Source organism: Dromaius novaehollandiae, chromosome 11 (genome assembly GCF_036370855.1).
Source record: "Dromaius novaehollandiae isolate bDroNov1 chromosome 11, bDroNov1.hap1, whole genome shotgun sequence".
Lineage (NCBI taxonomy): Eukaryota > Metazoa > Chordata > Aves > Casuariiformes > Dromaiidae > Dromaius > Dromaius novaehollandiae.
Window position 1 is genome coordinate 9,738,661 of NC_088108.1, and position 26,380 is coordinate 9,765,040.

The window sequence follows — 26,380 nt, forward strand, 5'->3', positions numbered from 1 at the left end:
AAAGAGAAGCAAAACGAGGCTTTCTCAGAAACAACAGGGAAACTGGCCGGTTTGGGACTTCTCTGTTCAGGCTTCTTCTCAACGGAGCTTTTCACTGAGTAAAACTTGGCGTCGCGGGCAGCCTGCTCCCCTGTTGGATGACGGTGTTCGTTAGCGCCCTCGGTATAGCTCAGCATGACGCGCATGGTCTGGTCCTGGCTGTCGGGTGCTGCAGGACGGGTCGGGTGTTCGGGGTCCTCCACAAAGTGCCCCCGCCATCGCGGCGCCTGGCCTGGTTATCGGTTATCTGCGCTGCGCAGAGGCGCCGTCCCTCGTCCCTCGTCCCTCCGGGAGGACAGGCCGCCCGGCCGGCCTTTGCCACACGCTGCAGCCTGGGTTCGAGTGGCTGCTCCAGGGAGTAAAGGCTGTTTTAAGTAGACCTATCCCTGGGGCGTTTAGTTAAGTGAAATCCAAAGCAGTGCACCTCATTTGCTTTCTAATTGTCAGCGTTAGGAAAGGAGTTAAGCTCCCTGTGGGCCACCAGGGCTACGGTTAGGAGAGCCGCGCCCTGTGGAGTACGCGCCAGGCCCCTCGGCAGGAAAGCGTTTAAACCAGCTTGCTGTGTGGGTGCGAGGCAGGGCACTTGGTGCTGCCCGCTGTCCGACCGGGGAAGCTCCCCATTTTCAGTCACCGGCACTTGGACATTGATGGGTCCCTTCGTGTTGCGCACCTCTGCTTCCATCCACTGTGTAGCTTGAGGAACTCGTTGCTTCATCGATCTGAAGGCTGAGAGTTGCATTTGGTAATAAGGTAGGTCTGGATTTTGATTCTGTTTAGGAATACTAGATAAATCTCCTAAACTTCAGAATTTTTCAAACTGGGAACTGTATTACTCAGACAGCACCTAACTCTGGTCAGTGCAGAGGTAACACTGTTGTGCTTCATCGTGTTGATATTCCATGGTAGGGACAGATACAGTACGAACAGGAACACAGCGGGAGATTTTTGTCTCATTCTTTACAATATATATTGTTCAAGAGAGAAGAAGAACCCAAACTCCAAAACAACTAACCGGAACCCTGAATTTGATTGTGAAGCAGATGCTGAAGGGAGGGAAAAGAAGCTGTGTTTATGCCTAGTGTCCTAGAGAAACTATGCAAGAACAGTTCATTCTTAGATAAGGAAGGGCCAGGAAATATTGCCAAGATTGATAGTATCTCGACTTATCGGCTACACGAGCACCAGTACTACAACCTATGGTTGCTCAACTTCAAACTTTTTCTCTTAACATTATAGCATATTCAGAAATATGCGTGTCTCAATTGCATCTTATTTAAGAAAAAAATAAGAATAAGTATTTAAAAATAAATGATCATAAAGAAAATTATGATTCCTCAGTCAGATTTATTTACATTCATGGATCCTTTGCTACACGTTTCTTGTTAGCAGGCTTATTTGGCGATTCCTTTAAGTGGAGCGGAGGTTCTAGTCAGAACTGCGTTGACCCCAGCTCCAGTTAAATACCACAGGCATTAATTATGCTCCCACACAGTTTTTCTTGCCATTCTACAAACAGTAATAGTTTCCTCCGTGGAACCGTTCAGATAAAGCAGAACTAATATAAAGCCCTCTTCATACTAATCGAAGAAAATAGCATTGGAGCTCAGATAACTTTAATCTCCTTGCAAATCAGAGTAGTTCAAACAGTTTTAAATATTCCTACTTGATTTTTCTTTTTGAGAACCAGCATAAATCTGTTAGTGGTGAAGGAAAATTAACTCTATACTCCAGCATTCACCTTACTGCTTTATCTAGTTGCACTTTGGAACTTGAACTAGATCTAGGGAATGTTTTAGAGCATATTTAATGATTCTAAGCAAAGCATGCTTTGCTTACATGCTCCCCATGACAGATTTTACCAGGGCTAGGGCTCAGATAAGCAGGGTTTGTGGGCACCGTTGTTGCCAAGCTCGTTTTGCTCCTCACGTTCTCTCACTGCAAACAATGATATCTGGCCCACTTTACTAACTTCATTACTTGCAAGAGTTCTCTTAATGATTCTGCAAAAGGCAGCTGCGTTCATGCTAAAAGTTATTTCCTATACAGTCCTCCACAATAATTCTTGACTGATATTTTTAATTCAAACTGTGACTGCCAGGAAAGGTTTCAGGAGTTTGCAATGACACTGATGCCTAATTTGCATTGCTCATGAACAGATTCCTGGACCTGCCAGTCTCTGGGACTGTTCTTGACTTTGGCTCGACCTGCAAGGACCCAGGGTTTCTGAAGTAGTGTTGAAGTATCTCTGGCTCTGAGTTTACTGAGAACTGGTGACAAGCAAAAACTACTGTCAAATTAAATCTCTACTGGTCAGTCTAAAGTCTCATTTGTAACTTCCCCTGAGAACTTGAGAAACTTCAGTAAAATAGCACAGAATTGCAGTACAAACAGCTTGTAGCATCGAGTACCAGCCATAAAGAGGGGTTGTTGCCTTGTGGTCCAGTGGCCTCTTGGAGTCTGTAGATTCCTCTGGAAACTGAGGAAAGAAACCAAGAAAAGCAAGACCGAATATGCCTGACGAGGACAGAAGGAGTTCAAGCCTTCTAGAAAGAGACAGCATGTTTTATTAGACCACCTAATACATTTAAGTAGGCAAGCTTCATTGTAGCTACCTTTTCCTCACAGCTGGTCTAGTATAGGTATTATATATCCCTACAAGCCTTGCAGCTCTTAAGAAGAGCTTAAACTCTTTTGCATTGGGCAGGCATGGGAGAATCCTGTTCTTTTGCCTGGTAATAATTTAACTCATCAACAAGGAGAAGGAAGGAATGATGAGGAGCTGTAATCTCACTCTCCCTTTACGCACTAGTGCCTATCTACACCAAGGAAACAGAACCACTCCCTAATCCGCAGAGGTCCCGTAGGTCAAATGTACTCCTAAGGTTGGCAGCAGACATAATACTAAGCTGTTGATAGAGTGGGTCTGTTCCAGGTGCGGAGAGCTGGCATCTGGCCTGGGAACACTCTGAATTACATCTAGTTCTCACATCAAAAGCATAGATTGTCTTTGTGTTGGACTTCTCTTTTATTTTATTTTATGTTATGTTATGCTATTTTAATTTAATTTATTTTTATTTTATTCCATGTCCATTACATTTATGCTTGTTTTCAGTTGCATCTTTTGATTTTCTAGCTACTTTCTTCCCCATCAAGCCCAGTGCCAGAAAAAAGAACTCTGCAATGTGAAGATGACACTATGCCAAAGGCTATCAAAATCCTGTCATTCCTGGAGGTATATTAATCTAAACATCTGCAGCATAAAACAGCTCCAGATGGAAATTTTTACCAAGTTTTAGAAAATGTGCCAGAAAGGGGGGTTGTGAGGGCAGACCCCTCAGCTGGAGAAGCATCCTGGAGAATTTCTTGCCTCGGTGACAGACTGATGTGACCTTGCAACTCAAACCTTCCCCCCAGCCACATCTGCAATGAGTTTTCTTACTGACTTGTCTGGTAGGCTGCCAGGGCCATGGCTTTTGGTTCAGTCACGCCAAAAGGGCTGACAGTCTCTGCAACAGGAAAGCTTGCTTGGTCATTACATACAGCAACCACACTAGGAAGTTTTGGAGACATCTCATTGTCTTTTAACTGCAGATGGAGATCCTGGTGTGAGTTCTTAGTATGGGCTCTTTTCTTGAAAGTCAGTGGATGTCAGAAACAATCTGGACAAGCTGTAGATACTTCTGGAAGAGACAGGAAAAAAAGAAAACGTAGTCTGTGTGTGCTTCTTGCAATGTGACAGTCTCCGTATCCTTAGAAAGCACACTGATTGACAGTGAAAGAGTCAATAAAATCCCTGCACTTCCCGAAAATAACTTCTTGGATTTGCTTAGAGGTCAAATGATCCAGGAAGGTTTTATGTATGGAAAATAACTGGACAACACGAAGGAAACTGAGCCCATTCACAAATCAAGTCAAGTCAGTAGCACTATTGGGGAGAGCAGAAAATATTAAGAACTGTTCTCCTTTAGTGTTGGGAGAGGAAACGATATCCAGTGCCCATAAGTGTGTTCTTCACAGGGACCGATTTTTGCTTACACTGGAGATGTTCACCTAGCACTTCTGAATGCATGAGCTGTCTTCACTCGTGTCGCTGCTTCCCTGAGGTAGGGCAAGTTATTTCTCTGCCACCACGAGGGAGTGCCAGTTATGCTTCAGAATGGATCAGTCTGCTCTAATGTGAATCGGCTAACTAACTTCAATATTAATGGTTTTAAAGCTTAGAAGAAGGGAAGTATCAATAAACTAAGATAGCAGAGTTTTCTCTGTGTAAACTTGCACCATTTCAGTTACAGAAATGCACCAAGATAGGCATGGATTCTCATCTCAGTTGAGTGACATTACTATTTAGCTGAAACCTGCTTCTGACATCCCTCACTGATTATGAAGAGTGCTCTGACTGCCTTTGGTCTGCTTTAGGTGGCCCAATCCAAAGCAGCACAGACAACGTGGAGGACTGAGTAAAGAGAAAAAAACAGCAGTGGGAAGATGGACATGTGGAAGGAATATCACTTGCTTTTTTTCCTAAAACATCTTAGATGTCTAGTTTGATTGATACACTTCCAGGTGCAAGCCAGATTTATGTCTCTTCCACAAATGCTTCCTTTTATCTTTGGCTTTCTGATTTTATTGAACATTTGAATATCATTCCGTCGTGCTTGGTTTTGACACAAAGTTATATCTCTAAGTAGTGAATCCAGAGGAATCCAGTTTTCAACACACATGTTAAAGAAGCACTCCATTAATTTCTCACCCTGACTCTTTTCCAGCTGTTCTAGTTATGCAACACCCTCAACAGGAAAATCTTTCAGACCCTCAGGGTCATCCCACAGCTGACACTGATAAAGGGCCTGAGAGGTGGTATGCAAATGACACATGTTGAGAAGATGCCTTGTGCTATGCCCCAGCTCCTCCCAGAGCCTGGTCCTGCTGCACGGTACCTAGAGCATGGAGCCTCATGCACGATTCCCAGCGCCTGGTCCCTGGTGCACGGTACCCAGTGCATGGGGTCCAGTGCCCGGTGCGCAATAGCCTGTGCACGGAGCCTAGTACCTGGTGCATGATGTGTGGGGCCTGGTGCATGGCAGACAGTGCCTGGTACCTGACACACAGTACTGAGTTCATAGGACCCTGGTACATGGTGCACAGGGCCCAGTGCATGGGGCGTGGGGCCTGGTACCTGGTGCCTGATACCGAGTGCACGGGGCCCAGTGCCTGGTACCTGGTTCACCACACCCTTTGCACAGGGCCCGCTGCCTGGTGCACGGTACTGAATGCGCAGGGCCCTAGTACCCGGTGAACGGTGCCCGATACCCGGTGCAAGGTACCGAGCGCCCATGGCTGGGTGCAGGGTGCAGGGTGCACGGTACCTGGTGCACCACACCTGTGCGCAGGGCCCAGCGCCTGGTGCATGGTGCCCATAGCCAGTGCCTGGTGCCCCACACCCGGTGCAGGCTCCCGGCAGCCCGACGCGCAGCGCAGCCGCCCCGTCCTCGCGGCCCGTCCGGTCCCGCCCGGGGGCGCGCGCGGCGCTGGGCCCCGCGCGGCGGTGGCGGGCGGAGCGCGCGCGGCGGGGCCGCCCCGGGACGGCGGCGGGCGCGGAGCGGAGCGGAGCGGCGGCTGGTGAGAGGCGGCGGCGGCGGGGGGGGGGGAGTGGGGGGTGCGGAGCGGCGCGGTGCGGGTCGGAGCCCCTCGCAGCCGGCAGCGCGGTCCCCGGGCGGCGGCGGCGGCGCGGGGTGTGGCGGGCGGCCAGGAGCGGGGCGCAGGCTGCTGCGCGGAGGTGCCGCTCCCCGGGGCGGGAGCCACGCGGGCCTCTGGCCTCGCTGTGCTCGTCCTGCGGTCTTGGGAGCTGCAAGGGGCAGGTGCTGCTGGGAGCCCTTAACGCCTTCCTGCCTGCGAGTCCTCTTTTTCCCCTCACGCTCGCCGTGCCGTAAGCCATAGTTAGGATGCCAGCGTGTTCGCAGGCATGTTACAGGGTGGGAAATACAAATACATGCGAGCCTTGCTGCTGTGAAACAAATGCCTTGAAGAATGAATCCAGCCGTTTCATGTGCGTGGAATCCCTTCCTGCCCAGCTGATTGCTTTTGGATTTCTAGCCGTGTAATGCGTGCACCGATACGCTGTTAGCGTTTTGGGCTAGTTCCTGAGGAATACTGCACCCGAAAAGTCTTGCTAACTTAGTGAAATCACTCACATTTCTGAAGGATATCTGTAAGTGACTGACGAGGAGATCGAGACAGCGACACTTCTCCGGCAGAGCCCCTTACATGCTCATTGCGAAAGGCAGCCCCGCGGCAGGCATGGGGCGCGAGGTCCGTGGGCGTTGCAGAGCTCTCCGGCCCCACGCTGAAATGGGTCCGTATCTGCAAAATTCACAGTGGGCTCACATCCCATTCACCATGGTATGAGAAGTACAACGCACTTCTCACCTTGGGCTTGAGAAGGGACTCGAGTTTAGTGTGTACACAGATTTTTGCGGTTAGAAGTATGCATTCAACGTACTTTTCCCACTATGCAGGACTAAGTTACTTGGATGTTACATGAACCAAAATTATACTTAGGTTTTAAAAGTAGAAGGTAGTTGTCAACTGAAAGATTTTTCCTCTTGTTTGCTTGTGTTTTCATAAAAAAAATTTGATAGATGTTTTCTGAAAGTGAAATGTCTCAGATTTCTGTGACCAAAGAGATGGAGACGTGCCCGGTGCTGATTTGATGACTCAAAACTCTTTGTCCTTCGGAATCCATAACACAGGTTTTTGTCCATCTTCAGATATTTGGGAAGTAGCTATCTGTTCGTTTTAGTCTTTCTGGGAGCCAGTAAGCACAGACATTACCAGCATAAGTTAAGTTTCACAATGTAAGAAGTTTTAGTGGCATTGGCTTCCATTTAAAAATTTTTGTCTCCAATGGAAATATGCCTTAATTTACCAGAGAATTTGCTGCAGACAAAGGCATAGCTATATTTTCCTTTGCCAGAAAAAGATGTGTGGCAGTGAATGAAGAAATGAGAACTTGTGCTTGGTCCAAAGGCCTGTTCAATACAGGTCCCTTTATTTATAATCTATTTATTTATAATTCATTTATTTATAATCCATTTATTTAAAATGTTTCACAAGACAGCACAAGCTACAAATGCAAATATTGGGATCATGCAGGAACAGCTAAGGTGTTTAGTTTTGAGCAGCTGTGAAAATGAGCACACAGTGAACAATATTGTACGATCATTCCATGTGTACGTGGGAGAGAGTCTAATATACCTAATACTCACAAACCCTCTTTAATCATTACTGCCTAATCTCTGCTTTAATGCTGCTAAAATTTTGATCAGAATGCTTACTGTGTCTGATACTGCTGAATTTTGTTAAAGATGCGTATATATATATATGTGAACTCTCTAAGCTAAAAGAAAGCGCACAGTGGTCTAGCAATCTGGAGAGGTTGATTTATTTTATTATTCCTGAGGATTTTCATTAATCCTTGTGTTTATGCTGCAGACAGTGTATGTGAAATGGTTGGTCTCGAATATCTTCAGTTATATAACATAAACATCAGGCTGTGTAGTGAGTCAAACAGGGGACATGAAGCAGTGTGACTGCAGCCGTTGTACATCCAACTGCGAACGTAAGTTATGATACGAAGAGCTGAACTCAGTGGAAAGACTGCCATTGGTTTGAGTGAGCTGTGGATACGGCCCGGACTCAAGAATTAGTGGCTTGGCTTTATTGGAATACCAGCAGCATCGTGTTGAGTCACGTGTATATAGATATGTCTACTCTTAAAATCTAAAACAGCTTTCAAAAGCAATGGCAGTGCCACAAGCGTAGATGCCGTGTGAATTTCATCAGAGCGCTTGTTACTTGCCGTTGGTTTTAGTGGATATGCAGTCCTGTCCCCCCATCATTTCCTCAGATGCGTTTCTTGAAAAATGTCACTTCTTGTTTAAGGCCAGTCTATTTAGTTTAAGCACAGAGCTAGAATTTTTTTTCTCTAGCTGGAGATGTTTATCTCCCTATCTTTGGTTGACAGCTTTTATGCGCAATGGAGGGAGTGCTGCAGGTTAGGGCTTGAAACCGGCTCTTTGGCGAGAGCGGCAGACACTGAGATTCGCAGCTGATGGTTGTAACAAGGATCATTTTAATTAATATTCCTCCCTCACTGTTGCTAACTCTTGCAGGTCCCCCCATAAATCTCATGAGACCTCATCAGGTCTTAGCTCGCAGAGCCACGCGGCCATGCAAGGCTCCAAACATTCTTCCAACGAACTAACCAACCAAAACCAGGCAAAACTGCCAAAATATATTTTCAACCACAGAGCTTGAAACAAGGATCTTTAAATGCTCACTAAAAACTGAAGAGAGCCCCAGATATTATTATCGCAAATATACCCACTTGTTTAAGCCATCTCATAGTTTAGCTAACTCTTGAGTGTTGAATTTAGGGTGACTGCACTACCCTAAACTCTTAAAACTGTCGGAAGTAATGAGGATCTTATTTCACAGCTTCTTTTTAAATTGCTCCTTAAAAGCCTGTGGGGGAGAATGGAGGTTAGTGCACATACTTTTATTTTGCTTACAGCTTTGACGCCATCCCCAGAGCTAACGTCAGCAAGATGGCATGTCAAAGAGCTACGCAGCCTCTCCTGCTTTCCCAGCTATTCTTTGAAAATACCTGATCTTCGTCTGCTGTTCAGCCCTTTCTTCCTTCTGCCAAACATGTGTCTCTTAAATTTAATTGATATTTACTAATGAAAGGAGGCTGCCATCATTTGTAGAAGTCTGTTAAATATTACTGCAAAAAATTCACCAGAAAAGGTTACAGTAGTTTGCAGCAGAGTGTGACCTTTCCTTTCCCCCAATTTACACTTTACAAGAACATTTTTTTATTTCACTGGGTTAAATGGGAAGGATGCTTGTCATCACACAGGGGATTAATGCTGCTGTAGTTTGGCTGATGCTTTGCCAATCTTTGCTTTTTTGAGTGCTTTTTTCTAGCTTAGGAGAGCTGTAGTTGCAGCCCATACCATGCGATCTGGGGACATTTGTCTTGCACTGGACCACGGTACCTAGCAAACCAGCGCCTTTTCCCAGGCCTTCTGCTGACTGGCTGCACGGGACTGCAGCCACATAGCAGGGGTCTAGTGCTCCTCCTCCCCGTGTCAGGAGAAGTTTTATCCCAGTGGTTCAAGACACCATTTGTATATTCCTAATCACTGGTAACAACGGGGAGGAGCAAGGTTTAGAAAAGATATATTCTCTCATCCTGTTTTCTTTCACAGTAGGAGCAGGATTTTTGAATTCTCCCGAATTTACCCTATATTCATTTTTTTGAGTGGTACATTTCTTTACATCATTAGGGAGAGGTGAAAGGGTGAGGGAAAGAAAGCAGGGGAGGTAGGTTCTGTGGTTTACATAACATCTGAGAGATGGTCTAAGAGCTCCTCTGTAAGCTTTGAGTATACTCCCATAGCATAATTATCCAGGAACATGCCACAAACTGGGAGCATGTGTGGAAGGTGCTTGCTTGATTTTGTTGCTTTTTAAAGCTATATATTATGTTTGAGTCTGCTAGGAGATGATTTAACACCTCATAGGGAGCTTGTAGATTTATATAACTGACTCTTTAAATCTCAGTTTAAAAAAAGGGAGATGGGAATGTGATGTTATAGAGAATGGGGCATGGAAAACCTCCCATGCGTTAGAAAAGTCAAGCCAGCTGGAGATCCCATTTCAGCAATGCCTTGTGTACGATACTAATCAAAGTTCTTTCCAAAATCCTTCAGTCTTTCTTTCCAGATGTATGAAGAAAGACCTTACCTATACTTAAAAGCATAAAGCTTTTAAAGTTTTAAAGACTTGAGTCTTTTGAAAGTGATGTAGCACACAGCAATTTCGTGTCAGAGAGTGAATTTCAAAACCACAATGCAGCATATTTGCTTACTCTTAAGAGTTTAGGAGCAATAACGATACCATGAGCAGAGGAACATTGGACTGTTTACACACGCGTCGTTCACTGCCAGCATGTGCTTCTTTAAGCATTTATTTTTTAATGCACATTTTATTTTTTGGGATCTGTATTTTATGTATTATTATTTTGTTGCTACTGTGATGACTGAAGAGTGGATTTAATGAGTGTTAAACTCCTAAAGCTGTGGGTTCTGCAATAATTAAAATGATGTCTTATTATACGAGAAAATACATTAAAATGTTAATGTTCTTATAATAAATCAGCTTAAAGCAAGAAACCTGAATCAAGGAAAGACTATCGTTTATCTCAGAAGTTCTTGCTTTAGTTGATTTGTCAAGCTCCTAGATGATGTAAATGGTTTTTTATTACCTTTTTAATTAGAAGTAGTGTAAAACCATGTTTGAGGGAAAGAGAAAGAAAGAAAGAGAGCAAACCAGCTATTATTGTTGTGATGAGTCTGAAAAAACTGTATTGTAAGCTATCCCGCCACAATTTCTGTGGATGTGAATAGGTGGAAAAAAGGAATACAGGAAAATTATATGCTTTTATTCTGGTGATTACATTTCTTGCTCTTTACTGTCCTCCAAACTATGGCCATTGTCACTACTGTTCATTCTGCAAGAGGGATAAACACAGCCATCAGGTGTGAGTTGGATTTTGTTCTACTATGTGCTACACAGCATCAGTGCAGTCATTGTGCTGTCGCTTCTCCGAAGGGAAAGTAGTTTGGATTTTGAAGGGTTTTTTATTTTGGTGAGGGGGTGTTACATATGTACTTCTCTCTTTGAAGATGACATATTTGCTATTTTTATAACTGATTCCAGTAAGAATAAAAATTTCATCGTATCATCAGTAATACTGTTTTTATGGATGACCAGTGGTTATTCCACAGCATTTAATGGTATTTCGTTTGCATGTCTTTTTACCGAAGTTCCATTATATTAAGCAATTACGTAACAATTTATGGTGAAAAAACTTTGCATAATCTAGGAAAAAATATTCAGAAGTCTCATTAGTGTTGTACTTGGTTATAGTTGCCTTAGTGAAATACTAAATCTCATCCACAGTGAGAATATATTGCAATATAGATATTTTGAGATCTAGAAAGAAATGCAAATCCACCTTGTAATTTAGCTCAGCAACATTTTGTTGCTTTTAAATACTATGTAGTCTGTAACTCACATTATATATAAACAGTCCTTAATAAACTGAAGGCTTGCTTAGTATTTTTTGAGGAAGGGGAGCTGTCTGTGAGGGCAGAACAAGCATACCTAGTCTTCGGACTTCACACCAGCTTGTCTGCAGGTGATACAGAGTGCCGTGAGGACACAACTGATGCTATGCCAGACAATATCAGTTATATTAGTCTCTCTGATCTGAGTTTGTTTTCTTATGTAGGTGCTGTAGAAAGCTGTAGGTATCGCCTAATTCCCATGGTAAAGCAGAAAGATACTAAGGCAATGGACTTAAGTTTGTCAGTGACTCTGCAGCTTTTTCAGATACGTCCGATCCGGGGATGATAGGTAGACCTGTCAGCTCAGCACATTGCTTAGCTATGTGCCCAGATCTGTGGTTATACCCTCTGGAATGGGAAGGACCAAGCAGAGATCTGATTTAAGCATATGATTAAGTGACTTGGTGACTCAGAACCATAGTTTATTCAACAGTTTTAGGTAAAATTCTTCTGCAATTAGTGTATTTCCAGCCTCTGGATATTTATTTGATATTTTCCCTTCCCATTATGATGGGAACAAGGCTAGCATATTTAAGAGACAATTGGGAACAAACTGTGGATATTTGAAGATTCCCAGGACTTGAATCTGAGTAATGCATCGGGCTGCTGTGCAGGGAACTCTGCTGTGGTGTGGGACTGCTCTGGTGAAATTGGCTCAGTATGAGGTATATTTTATTATGTGATGATTTTAAATCTGGACAGAAGGGGCTAAATTGTGAGGTAGAGTCATTGATTTCTAGTTTAACTCAACGTTTTGGTGCCAGTGATCCTGTAAAAGTTCCCACAGCTGAAGGCTGGTTAGTAAACTCGAAGTTATCTTAGATATTTATAGAGTGCCTATTCTTATAGTTTCTTTCTGGCTGTCCTTATTGAGTGAGGGAGGGTGGGGAAAGACTCATGGTCTAAATGCAGTTCCAGGCACCAGGAACTCTGAGTTCAGTTTTAGTTTATGGTTTCTGGAATAGTCACTGAATTACTCTGCCTCAGTTCTCCCAGCTGTATCTGCAGAATGGAGTAATACTGTATTCTGTGCAGAAGGGGTACAGGGTCTGATGTTTGTAATTAATCTTGCACATATTGAGTACTGGTAGGTAATTTATTATTACTCAAGATGTACTACTTAATCTTGCAGTTTATGAAATGAACCAGGTTCAATGCTTTTGCGTCTTTATACAGAGGGAAACTAACAAAGAAAGCAAGATATTACTGTTGCCTACAAATTTGAGTTAAATGTCGATAATACGCAGTCTTCATTTTCATTTTCTGTCCATTTCCCTTTGGAGCAATAAAGCCTGCAGGCAGGACATCCTGGGACATCACTGCCCTTCTCTGGAGGTTAACGGTCACTTTATCTTTAGCCTTGTGTTTGCAGGCACTGGAGTCAGGCAGCCTTTTCCCCAGAACTGTGCTTTTGTGCTTTCCTCTATTATTATTACTTCGGCTGACAGCCAGTGAGATGGTATCTGAGATGACCTTCGCTTTTGAATTTTTATTTCAGTGGCAGTTGAAATTCAGGATATTGATGGTTTTAGGAATATTATTCCAGATGTGCGAGTCCCTGATTCTCCTCTTGCTTATACCTGTACAAATAAATCAGGAGTAATTTTGTCGAAGAGGTGGGTCTACATTAGTGGAAAACTAATATACATGGGAAGTCATTAAACTTGATTGCTATTCACAGCACAGGCATTAGTGGCGATGCAGGTCTGATCTGTCTCCAAGGGAGTTTGGCGGGAGTGTTGCAAGGACATCGACTGAATCTATCCCTAGAGGTGGGTTTGAGACGAATGAGGTGTAGGGGGACAGTTCATTATTCAAGTTGTCTCGGGATATTTGTTTAGACTCAGTAACCGTTACCTCTGATGTTCAACATCTAGACTAGGCAATGATCCATGTGTCTGTAGCTGCATACTGTGTTCTCACATTTCTTTCCAGATGGTCTTGCATATTGGTGTCTGCCTGGACACCGAGAAGGAAAAGTTGTGTTGTTGGAACTTAATATTTTTTAACATGGTATTTTCTTAAGTCAGAATGTGTAGAAATAGAGCTCCTTTGTTCAACTTCTGTGCTATCCAACCTTAGACAAAAGAACCACAGTTTCCCAGTATATAAAATATTGACCGTGCTAGTATTTTTACAGGAAATACCAAGCTCTTCCACTCTGTCAAAAGTATTCCACTTCTCACTCAGATTCATTTAAAAACTTAGATTTTAGATTTATGATCTTGCGTCAAAAAAAGCAGATACGTGAGAGGGAGTACATCCTGGCAATATTGTCTGCATATACAGAAATACTGGTATTTTCTCTGTAAATAAGTTACATATCTATATGCGAATCAATCCTTGTAAATTTGTGAAAAGTAGAACAAACACTTCTTTCTCTTTCTCGCTTTCTGTATTACTTGTTTGGCAATTTATGTTTTCTGACTCTGGGGTCTGAGGTTACATCTGTGATCCTGTTGCAAATCTAGGGGAAATTACCTTTTGAGTGACACATGGCCTGACCTTCATCTCCACATAATCCAGGAAGAGTTTGCGTTTGGCTGCGAGGACACAAAGGAGGCACAGACTGGCGAGGACAGATTCAGAATACCAGGGTCTTTTCTGCTGTGTTTTAGAATTCAGTAACGTGCTGGATGCGACATGCTGGAGTTTATCCTCACTCCTTCCTCAGAGGTGGAGAGAGTGTGTTTGTGGTAAACTTCAAGATATGATTCATACTCAGAATTACCAAACATTGGAATCAAAGAGATTATATGTATTGCTGCTTTCTTTAAAATATTCTTTTTATTGAAGGAGCTTGCAGAAACTCCTCTAACAGTGATTAACAGAACAAAACAAGAAAAACCTAACTCCAAACCCCAGACATTGCACACAGAGTGTAAAAATAGACGTAATTAGATTAACATACAGCAATTAGCCCCCAGAGCAAGTATCATGGCAAATTCCTCCGGCTCGTATACATTAATAAAAGGCTCGTACAGTGCACAGTTAGAGGGGCCCCTGACTATGCTCTCTACTTTCAGAGACAGGATTTGACCCTCATTTTCCTCCTAATATTAATCACAGATGGATGTATAAACTCTGAAAGGCAGAAATCCTCTTATCTCGACTTCTTTGTTTTCCGCAGAATACTGTGCTTGATTCCAGCCCAGTCTGTTTAAAGCTCTGATGCTGCAGCTTTTAACAGTGATGCATGTTTAGTTGTTTCTTTAGTAATGAAGGCTTTTCTCTGAAAATTTCCAAGCCAGGCCCACTTGCCAGCCAGGGAATCTCACTTGGAACAAAGCTGAATCTGTTTCTGCTTCAGAAAAGTGTTTCCTTATAGTCACATTTATGTTAGCACACAGTTAAACAATCCACACTCCGAATGCAGAGAGCCATGGTATGAGTTATGGAGGGAGTGACTTGCAGTGTCGCAGCTAGATTCTTGTGCAGGATTTATTGCGGGTTATAATGGAAGGAGTGCACTTCAGCTGGAGTGTCACATTTTTATAAAAACTTAGGTGAGGTCAAGTGCAGTGTAAAATCTGGTCTGAAAGTTCTCAGTTAACACTGACTTCTTTGCCTGCTGGCAAAGACGTGAGGGCTGGAGGCTAGACTTGGATTCAGCTGCTGGATTTACCTCAGATACCTCATTTGATATCCAGACAGTGACAAGGTTACTTCTTCAGAGATACACAAATGAATAGAAAATGTCAGTTGGTTAAGGGTAGGGCAGCCCTGCTCTAAAAGGAGCAGAGGATCTGTGCAGCTGCATAGCTTCAGCTGCGCTAAGGGATGCAGGAGGGCACGTGGTGCTCAGGCAGGCCATAGCTGGGAAGGGTGGAGAGGAGGAGAATTAGTCACTTCAGTTTATCCAGCCCCATCCCCTGCTCCACAACCTGATGCTTTCATGTAACCCCAGAACGCGAAGCCTCGGCAGGCCACCCCGTTGGGGAGCAGACTAGCTGCTGGCGTGCAAGCTGCGGCACCCACACCAGCTTGCTCACCAGGTTGCACAGATGCAGACCAGGGTGCTTCTCCGCTCCAAGGTCTGGGTGGTGTGGGGTGCGTGCTCTGACACCGTGAATGTTTCCTTGGAGACCCCTGCTTGACGTGTCCTTGTGCAATGTAGGCAAACTTTAAGTGCAAAATGTTATTAGGGGTCCAAATGCAACTTTTGTGTAAGAAATACACAGAATCTTCACTGTGTAAAATCCGTGTTCTTATAGATAGGTGCACGTGACAGCTCACCCTATGGCCATGGTGACGGGGGGCTGCAGAGCTCATCCGGTGAATTCACTCCTGTTAGATACCGTGTTTCTCACAACAGCAAAACTTAGTAGAAGAATGCCGTCAGAACAGGACTTTGTTAGTGTTGGGAAGAGGGGGAATTAACCTGGATTTTTACAGAGGCTAATGGTAATAATGAGAGACCAAAGTCTGCCCTTTGAATAGGAAGTCAGTTCAGAGATGGCAAAATATACTGGAAATCCAAAATGCTAGAGTCTATCCGTTTGCTGTAGGTTTCCCACTCCTGCCCCCATATTTGCTTGGTGAAAAATTCACATGACACTTTCATCCCTTTTTGAAAATAAACAGATAAAGAGTCAAACAGCCACGTTTAAATGCGGCTGGTGAATCATGGGATTTCCCAACGCCACGACATCTTCTGGTCCGTCCCTGCTGCTTTGCACTGTGCGTGTGCCCTGATCCCACACAGCCAGTGTCGAATGGGCATTTCGAGGAGTCCGAAGTGCTTGCTAGCCGAGAGCAGAGGAGGCGAAGATTTGGTCAGTCCTTAGAGATCTAGCTGCAAGAGGCTGCAAGAAAAGCAGTAGATCCGTTGGACACGGAACATATTTTGAATTGCTGGCGATGTGTGTAGCTCCTAACACCTCTGCTGCCAGGCTGCTGGCATGTACCCTGTGTACGTGTGTATGTGTAGGAAGTGACTGTGGAAACATGCCAGCGTTTCTAGTTCATTTTGAGTTTCCCCCATTGGATTACTAGTTATTGTTGGTTACTTTGCAAAAGTGTTTTTTGCAATGATGCGGGTAAAAGCACCTGTACAATGAGTAACTTTTTCTCAGATTTTAGGATGTATATTTTAGTGCAAGCATTTCTCAAAGATTGGGTTGCTGAGCCTTGCTCAGACTTGCCTCCCTCACTCCCGTTGGAGGAATTAAGAGACTTGTTAGGAAGCTGAACAGGCGCTGGAAGCTGTGCCCCTACCCCTCCACCAGTGCCGGTTCCGCTGAGGAGGGCAGCTGCCGCCTGGGCCGCTTGGTCTGCCTGCAGACGCAGGAGGCAAAGCCAGGCAGGTTTGGATGCACAGTGCTCACCAGAGGGGTGGTGTGATGCTGGGCTGTTGAGGGAGAGTAGTGACAGTGAGTTTGAAGAAGTCACGGGGGAAGTCCCTAATCTGCAGTTAGAAATGGGCCTAAACTGGGTTATTTCAATCAAGCCAAACCACAGACTTCAGGGGAAGTCCAGATCTGATTCAGCATCCAGGTGTCTAAACTTGCCCACTTCCATATCTTTAAGGAACCATCTCTGCTTTGCCAAAGTCTGCATTCTGTGGTTATTTGGTGTTCACCCACCTTCCAAGCTGAAAGCAGCTTTAGTTAATTAACGGGCAGCAGAGTAGCCCACTTGTTTTAGTACTTAACAAGCAGAGAAGCTAATGGCAGCTCTGCCACTGTTTGACTGATGACCCACAGCTTTGGGTACATCACTTAACTGCTTTCCTGCACTGATTTACCCATGAACTGAGAGCTGTGGTATTTACCAATGTGTACGATTTCAGATCTGTACTCAGAAAGCTCAGTGTGGAGCCATGTGGAGCTGTGCTAGTGATGAAGAGTCAGAGCAGTAAATAATAAATGCTACCATGAAGTGGCTTCGAGACTGATATGAAGATAGACAATCAAAAAGGATTAAATCCTGAGGTGAGGTAATTATTTTTAATGACTGTTTACCAGTCTGTGCTTCTTGGAAAGTAAAGGTCTTTCTACGTGGTGCAACGTGTGTTGCTAAACTGCCAGCTCCTGGGAACAGAACTATGTTTGGCCGCAATGAGAACTAACAGATGAAGATTTACATGCTCAAGTAAGTAATTTCAAGACCAAGAACAAATACATGAAACAAAAAAAAATTAGCAAAAGGAAATATATTCTGAAGGTGAAGCTCACATCTTGAGTGGATAGAAGAGGGGGAATCTGTTTTATGTTTAGCAAAAAATCTGATCTTTTGAAGCTTGTGGTCCCCATTCTACACCAGTTGAAATGATGAAATTCTTCCAAAGCCATGAGGATTACACCCTACCACTGGATTTAGGGATTGGGCCTTCCCACTGCATTTTGTGCCATTTGATCTCTCTTGCTTTTAAATCCAAATTTGATTTTCTGATGAGGTTTCCTTTATTTTTTACTATAAATGTTTCTGTTGGCAGCGTTTTCTGAACTTAATGCCAGTCAGATTTCAGATGAAATCCTACATCCAAGGTTTTGTACCTCAAGCCAGTCAGAACGTTTCCCCGGTAATCTCTGGGAATTCCTTCTTGGTGCTTGTTATCCTATAACCATAGTCTTGATTTTAACCTTTTTTTGTGGTCTTTCTCTGCCGGGTGGAGGCTAATGCTCTCTAGCTAGCCTTTGCCTGTTTGAGCTAGGAGTTCAGCACCTTGTCATCGTTACAAATGCAGTAATTCAGGACAACAATGAAACTCATTTAGGTAAAACTGTAACTATTGTTACTGCACTTTTGCTCTGTCTTTTCCAGAGGCAGAGGGAACTATCCTCTTGAGGTCAGGTTTGATTTGCAGTTCTTCTGTGGAAAACATTGAACTTGGCTGTATGTAGAAGCTTTCTCTTTTCTGCTAGGTGGGAAACTAGACTTGAATATGACTTTGTTCCTGTTTGTGATGGCCATGCATTTACTGTCATTTGACATTTGTGTAATATGCCTTTCCTTTGTGTAGGGGGGCTTCACAGAGAATAAAGAAATGGAGTTGTCCTTTCTGATTTCAGATTTCTACACCATTATGAAACTGCTCAAACAGAGAGGGCTATGGGACTCCTAGGTCAGGCTGCAGGAGACCTCCTCCAGAGTGCATTTCTCAGGCGTCATGCTTCTCTGAGGAAAAAGCTGTTAAAATAAAATATTTTTTCCTAGTATTCCAGAAGAACTGATCCACCTTAGATCTAGTCTTGCTAGTCAGCACTTTTAAGAGGAACTCAGTAGCAATGCTTTTATAATACTCCTTATTGTACTGCCAGATCCAAGTATTCAAATACCATGTACTAGCTGAGAAATATGAATAAGTGTGTTTTTCTTCTGATCTTTTAGGAGTCAGTGTAAGTCTTTCCTTTACAAATTTACTGCATTAAAATATGCATGCATTTTTTTAATCAAAAGCTGAGATTCTTACCAAGGCATGCAGCAGGAACAGGCTAACACTTTATTGCTGGCTGCTGATGCTCCCCAGCTGTATGCAGGCAGCACAAGCAATATCTTGCCTCACCTCTCTGCTTTTACCTCAACAGGGGTCATTAACTGCTCTTTGGAAATGCATAAAATACGATGCAAATTCATTTGCATATGAATTTAATGCAATGTAATGTCAGAAATATGAGCAGCTATGTTGTCCCCAAGGCTTGGGTGACCCCAATGAATGTAGCTGCTACCCAGCATTAAATGGTGGGCATTTTTCTCCCTCCACAGCCAGTGAGGGTCCCCTTAGCATGTTGTTGTGAGTAATAAGGAAACAGTACTGTTACGTGCATCTGAGGGCATCACCAGGCAGTGTTTTTCTAATATGGGTGTGCTGGCTACTATAAAGACTAAAGTTTCCTGCCTTGCAGTATTGCAGGGTTGTAGTGTTTCTGTTAATGTGCAGAGTGGCTTGTTAGAATAGATTGTGATTTACAGTGAGATGGGATAATGACTGTTCTGGAAGGTCCCATGCACTCCTTATGTGCTGGAGAATGACTACGGTTTCTAATGGTTATCTCAGAGAGGTTACAAGTATTTTCTGTAGCCTTTTTCTGTTTAAAAATAACAGTATACTCCTCAGGGCTTCTTCACATCCTAATTACAACCAAGCCTCTCATTAGTCCCACAGGGAGACAGAATCAAATGCCATATGGTATTTTGCACTTAGGATGCTGTGCTTACCAAGAGCTGGAAGGAGACAGGAAAAGGGGGAGTTAACAATTCATAACCATGTATGGAACAAGCACAGCCCTCCTTGGACCCAGTTCAGCAGAGTCTGAGGGCCTCAGATCAGGAACTTTATCTGGCTAGTAATTGCATCGGCATGCTGGCTTTCTTGAGTGTGTGTGTGGGCATCTGGTGAGCAGGATACGAAGCTGCAGAATCTTTGTGCTGGCATCCACACACAAGGATGAATTAAATGCACACACGCCTCCCGGGAAGGACCATGGCTGGATTCTACAGTTGCCTGAAAAGTAAAAAGTAAGTGCCATGCTGAGCCCTCCCTCCACCTTTCCAAAGTGCGCTGAGTTTAGTGGGTACTTTAAAATTCTGCCTCTGTTCTACTGCATCAGCAGCTGTGAACAAAGTGTTATGCTTTGATCCTGAAGCACCACTCTGAGTGCAAAAGTGCAAAAAATCAGTTCTGACTGAAATACCAAACTAATGAAAATTGAGCATGTTTTTTCCTTCACAGGTATAAGTCCAGTGGCAGACACTAAATATTGTAAAAGGAATTAAGAACCTTTTCTTGTCTAATTATAGCAAGAGGAAAAGATATCCTCTTCCTTGCTGATTAGCTACATTGATTATATATTAACAAATAAGAAGAGAAATATAGAAATGCACATTGGCTTTTAAAAATGTTCCGCTACAAACGTGGCATTATATGCTCTTTGAGAACTTGATGTGCTCGGTTTTTGTATAAGCAACCTGAGGTTTGTTTCTGTAATTGCTCCCTGTTGAGGGATTTGGTTTTATTTAAAATAAATACTTTGATTGCTTCATTGTCATGTTCTGTTGGAGCAGGCTGCAAAGGGAGAAGAGGATGGGACAATGCATGTTTGTATTTATGCTTTAAACAACTGTGAAGACACATTTTATTTTTCCTGTGACATTCTCACTGCTAAGGAATGGAATGAAATTCTCGGCTGCAAAAGCTGAGCAGTGGTTTTTGATAATGTTTTGCATCAGCAGACTGTAGAGGGCTCTATTCTTGCATACAATATGGGATTGAAGAGAGGGAAAAAGGCTTGCAAAGTAGTATCTTGAGGCTTAGGATATGAATTAGGATATTTAAATAGATGGATGAAGTCCTGGTTAGCAGAGGAAAACTCCAGTTCAAAAATGAAGCTGTCAATTCGCTCTTTCTCCTTCTCCCTCTCCTAAAGATTGTATCCTTCATACCAACAATTTGACTCATATTACTTTGATGGAAACATGGATTTTCAAAGGCACCCAATTCCTATTGTATTTCAATTAGCATTTCCATCCCATTTTAACTCTTCTCCTTTGAAACTGTGAAGAGCACATATGAGAGGGATCTAAATATTTGGAAAGAAGGAGGATGTGAACACAACTAAATAAATGCCAAGAATGAGACCTGATGAAGGCAGAGGGATTGGCACTTGTATTTTATTGTGTTGACAGGGAAAATCAATTTACATTGTTTCATTTATGCTAAGTTGTTTTTCTCCAATATCTTCCAGCATCTAATGCTGTTAAAGCAAACTTAGAAAGGTGGGAGAAGCTATAAAGGATGAGTAGATGAGACTTCTTTCATATGGCATATGATCACTTCTTTCCTGGTGGATCTTTACCTGTTTAATAAGGATCAATTTGTTTTCTCCAGCAAATTCTTCTTTCTTGTTACTCTTCAGTTAGGTCTCAGCGCTGGGTGTCTATTCAGATTATATTCCTCAGCGTGTTGTTTCAGCTGTGTGATAAGTTCCCAAGTGGATTAATGCAACTATTAATACTTGGCAGTCTTTACAGATTTTATATTCTGCTTTGGCTGTGATTATTGGCAGTTAAAACAAGTCTAAGACATTAGGTAAAAGTGATGTTTGGCACCTGAGATTAATTTGGGGTGAAATTTGTTGGGAGTTTGACATGAAGAGTCTGTCTTCCTGGACAAAAGGGTCATTGGAATAGCTTCCCCAAATCCTCACATGGATGTTCTGCCTGGAGCAGTTAGTTTGCTTTGTGAATGAAAGTTATTCTGGAATGAAGTGACTTATATTTTAAACTATTGGCTCGGGTACCAGTAGCGATTTAGCCAAAGCAGCGTGGAGCTCAGCACAGGCTGTAAAACCTGCCACAGAAGCTGGGAGAGGATCCATGCAGGGCTGTGAGCTGCTGGGTCTAGCTGAAGCACCTGGGCTGTTCTGAAAGCTGCCCTGGGTAGCTCCTCTGCCGTGCCGCTGTCACATCTACCTGTGCCCCCCATGTTTTGCGAGGAGAAGCAAAGGCTCTGCCTTTGTACACTGCAACACTGTCTTCATCTCATCTTTCCACAGTCAGTCCTACCCCTGTGCTTTGTTCCAGCTCTTTTATGAGATGTCACATAGAAAAACAAAAAAACAAAGCCTCATCCAGCTAATTCTTCACCACAGCCCCAAGCTTGGCTGCCACTCCACTGAAATAAAAGTGGTAGGTTGCTTTCATATTTCTCTTTAATGGGCACCTGCAACCCGAATAATCCCAGACTGTTCTTTTTCCAAAAAGTTTGTAGCTCATCCATGTTCAAGCAAAATTTCATTGTGTTTGGCCCCAGTATGATGTCAGAAAAGTCTATCGGTTCTGGCCAGATATAATGCACTTTTCTAAAGCTTGGGGAGGAATCTATTCATAACTGTCTTTCAGTGTTTGATACCAGCCAAATATATAGTTGTGAGCTGAAAATGTGGTTCCTTGAATACGAAGGTTCACTGATGGTCAATGCAAACTGCCAATTTCCAAAGACAAATACAGTGTGTTAGAAGTTATATAAAATATTTGGCTGAAGGCTTTGCATGCCAGCTCAGAAATGGTTTCTATAACAGACTATAAGAAAATGTATTTAACTGGTCTGTATTTAATGTGGTCACTCAAGATTTCATGGTGCCTTTCACAAGCAGTCCCAGAATTATGGATGTATTTCAATTTGAGTATGTTCTGCTGTGCCAATCTCTGCACTTCCAATGGGATATTGTATTCTTTACTTACAGTCCAAAATTGTCAAGAAATCCCTGCAGGCAAGTTCAGCATTTGGGTAAAGCAGTTGATGAAGGGGTGTATCAGTATCATTTTCAATATATTTTTATGTTGTCTGATATGAAAGACATTGAAAATTTTAAATGATGTTATGACCAGGGCATTTGGTAAAATTTGTTTACTGGATTAGGTGCTGTTGCTTTATTGCTGTGTGTTGTGTTATTGCCTGTTCAGATGAGCATCAGAAAGAGACTGCAGAGTTTGCTGGGATTATTGCAAAGATGGGATATGCTGCCTACTTGGCTGATAGTGGACTAAGCCGAGATGGCTGTTCTCTGCACCCTTCCCTCCCCTCCTGCTCCGCTGGCCCCAGCCTGCTTGTTGGAGAGGCTCACAGGGGACAGGGGAGGGAATACCAGGAGTCCCTGCATCCTAGGTGCATAATACACTTTTTACAGCTTTTATATCTGTGTAAGCTTCTTAGAGCCTTTGGTTCCCCATCCGTAGCCAACAGCTGCTGTTTTAGCTTCGACCCCAGCAAGTGAACTGGAAGGGGTTTAAAGCACCACTGATGGCTGCTGAAGTAGCGACTTGGCACCATGGGGAAGAGGGGCAGCTTAAAACTGTTGCTTCTTCTCTGTCAGCAGCTCATTCGCTTCCTGTGGCATCTCTCGCTTTTGGAGCTGTGTAATCGCAGCGGGGCCCAAGTAGCTGTGTTTGCTGGCTCTCCACAGTACATGAAGTTCTCCTCTTGGGCACATGTTCCCACATGGAGCCCCGAGAGCATCTCTCCAGGGCTCATGGACCATTTGAAGTGAGACACCAAGTTCCCTGGCCATCCTCGTCTGCAACGTCCCCCTGCATACCTGGGCTCGGCTCACGAGCAGTCTCTAGGCTCAGTTAGGACGGCAGCTGTCAGGAGGCAATGCAGTTTGGAGTCGGTGGGTGCTGCCCCGGAGCCGGGGCCGGCACCTGTTGGCAGTACTTACTGGAGCTACTGCCGCGGTCCCGTGGTGATCTGGGGTCTGTCTGTGCAGCCGATCCATTCTGGTGAGATGAAATGCTTGCCGTGAACACTTGGGTATCCTGAAATATATTTGTTTACTTGACTTTTTTGTACACCTCTTCAACACATTATTTCCTAGTGAGGACAAGAGTCACTCACTAACAGTTTTTTGGTGGGCTTTTTTTTGAGATGAAAATATCTGAGGATAAAAGGTGGCTCCCATCCAGGAAAGCACATTCACCGGAGCAGAGACAATCCCTGGATCCAGACAGAGGCGGCAACAGCGGGTTTCAAGAAAGGGCTTACAGAAGAAGCAAGGGGCGATGCATTGGACAGGAGAAGGGCTGTGCTTTTGGAGAAAGTGGAGAGTTCACATAACTGGAGCCAAGTCAGAGGGTGAGCTGAGCTGAAAGGGCTCCCCAGGCATTCTGGGTCTCTTGGGTAATCTTCGAATACACAACCTTTGAGCTTGTTCCTCTATGTGGCGGGTGGTGGGCATTTTGTCTTCTGCCCATAGGGCTTGTTCACCACTCTGCCTGGTTTTAAATGTGTACAGACTTAAACCCTGTTTTCTTACACAAGAATAAATGGAGAGAGCGAACAAAAGCAATCAGGAGGTGGTGGAGCCATGGTACTGCAGGCAGTTGGGCACAGTCAGTACAATGGTGTTGTATTATTAACGAAAAGATCAGCTCTTTCTATGTGTTGATTCATTCCATTTGACTCATCTCTGTGCAAGACGTTCAGTTGAGGCTTAATATGGCCAGACAGTCACTCCACCGCTCCCAGTTCTTCTTGCTCTGTTCGCACTTCTCTCTGGGCAGTGTTTGCTTTAGCAGCCACAGTGATGTGGTGCGTTTGCTGGCTGTAAGCGGAGGAGTTCCCAGCAGGCATGCCTGTCTGCTTGGCTTCAGCAGAGCAGCCCTTTCCCCACCACCGAGCTACTGAGTATTTGATGGATGAGCACCTCTAATATGGCCTGTCCTGCTTCTCTTGCACTGGAGCAGAAGCTTCTCAGTTTGGGACGATCCCCTGAATGTGATTCTCGCTCTTACGCACCATTTGGCTGTCAGCCTTTTGTCTACCTTATTTTGCCAGACTGAGCCGTGAAAACATCTTGTCATAATTTTGCCTTTTGTTCTCTCCTTAAGCAGAAACTTGTACTGCTCAGTGTCTAGCTTTGTACCCTTCCAGCCATCTGGAGAGATTAATTTGTCATTTCCTCCTTGTACAGAGGTTCCTTGAAAGTTTAAAGCTGTGATGTGAAGACCTAGAATTGGCTTTAAAAGCGGAAATTTGGCTATAGATACTTATGACAAAAATGTACTAGGTCCAAGCTGTGCTTCCAGTAGATAACCTAACTGAGCTGGTGTAGGGCAGCTGGAGCTGATTATCAGCCAAACTTGGGTAACTTGGAGATGAATCTGCTTGTGGGGAGACAGGCAAAAAACATGAGGTAATTCTGAAGATTGATTTTTTTTTTTCTCTTAAGGGTTACTGCTGTTAAACAGTTGAGCACAAGTTGCACAAGTGCCTACCAAAAGGTCCACTCTAAAATCATGTATGTTTATAAGTCTGAGCTAAATCTGTTGCACTTTCAAGGTTGGCAAAGCTATTATGGATCAAGGAGTTAGCTGGTGTTTTGAACACAACAAATACTAACTGCAGATCTTTTTGTATCTTTTTGTTGTATTATTTATAAATATTTGTACTGAGAGAGCAGGTGGCCCTTCATGGCTTCATTGTGGGAGTCACTGTTTAAACAAAGTCAGTCATTTAATATCTTGTCTGATTTTGCTTGCAGATGCTGAGCTGTCACAATTCATCACTGTGCTAAGAGTCAGGACTGTGCTAACAGCTCAACATTTCCAATGTGATCTACATGAAAAAGCTGAGGCCTGGGCCACACACACCATCATTCATTTTTTAACTGTATCATTATACCAGTGCATGCTGCTGCATACGTGTAGATGTACTGGTGCCAAGGTATCCTGCGGTATGGTGTATTCCGTAATCATGCTGTAGCCCCTTGGTATCTTTGTCGCTGTTAGAGGGGGAAGCGATTTCAGTCGGAGCAGGATAACTTTGCTGTGCAGGCAAGGCCGCCTGATTTTGCTTTTCAGCCATCCATGCCAGAGCTGAGGCGGCATTCCAGCTTCAGATTTTTGTGGTGGTTGTTTCTTTTGGCCTCAGAGTTCCCGGGGTCTGGTGCTAATTAGTGAACTAAATGCTTGACTTTTATTCATGATGAATTCACTTATGCATATTCATTCTAAGAAATATGTTCCTGTGCGCATTTGCCAGGCCTTCTAGGTATCATTCATCTAACAACATAGTTTAGATCCACACGGTAGTTCAGATGCAAATGGGATGTATTTTGAACACTCTAGCTCAGAATATGATGTAGACATTGTGTTAATCATCAGACTATCTGTATATGTGGGATAATACAAATCTGAAGGAGGTGCAGAGGATTTGTTTTCTGATTCACTCTAGCAATCAAACCACTTTTGAGCCTCTCAGTTTTGTGAAAAGAATATTCCAGAAGTTGAAATTTTGTTGTTTTCCTTCAAAAAAATGCAAACTGTCTTACTGCTTCCTTCCTTCGTTGAAGCTCTTGGCCTGCTAAGACCTTACAGATGTCTGTCCCCATATGATTTTTTCCCCAGTGCCCTGTTGTCAGTACCCTTCTTGCAGTCCTTATTGTCTTTGCTGTCCCCCTCCTGGGACTTCCTACTGTTACATACCCTCTCCGCTCCCTGATGCTATTGCCTTCTTCAAAACACAGTTTGATAGTTTGATACTCCATTGGTGCAAACCTGCAATAGCTCAGATGTTCTTACTTTAGCTATATTTATTTACTCTAACTGGGAATGCAGCTCCCTCTTTCCTTCTTCGCCAGCTTAAGTGTTTTTTCCTGGGCATTGTAATTCCTATTTGAATTTAACCCTCAGCTTCTTGGGATTAG

General features: G+C 43.6%; 1 protein-coding gene across 4 annotated transcripts in view; it reads left to right on the forward strand.

Moving 5' to 3' along the window:
• Positions 1 to 5,533: 5,533 nt before the first annotated feature.
• The window catches only part of KIAA1210 (KIAA1210 ortholog), a 60,541-nt gene continuing 39,694 nt past the window's right edge, over positions 5,534 to 26,380 (forward strand). Inside the window, exon 1 of one of the 4 annotated variants that reach the window (XM_064518218.1) lies at positions 5,534 to 5,658. Coding sequence is in view for 2 of the 4 variants with exons in the window: in XM_026123104.2 (XP_025978889.2) it covers positions 19,633 to 19,694 (62 nt within the window). In the remaining 2 variants the exon portion in view is untranslated. Of the gene's footprint in view, positions 5,659 to 11,790; positions 11,900 to 19,456; positions 19,695 to 23,787; positions 23,809 to 26,380 lie in introns of those variants that run through there. The other 3 variants (XM_064518217.1, XM_026123104.2, XM_064518219.1) reach the window with 3 other exon arrangements.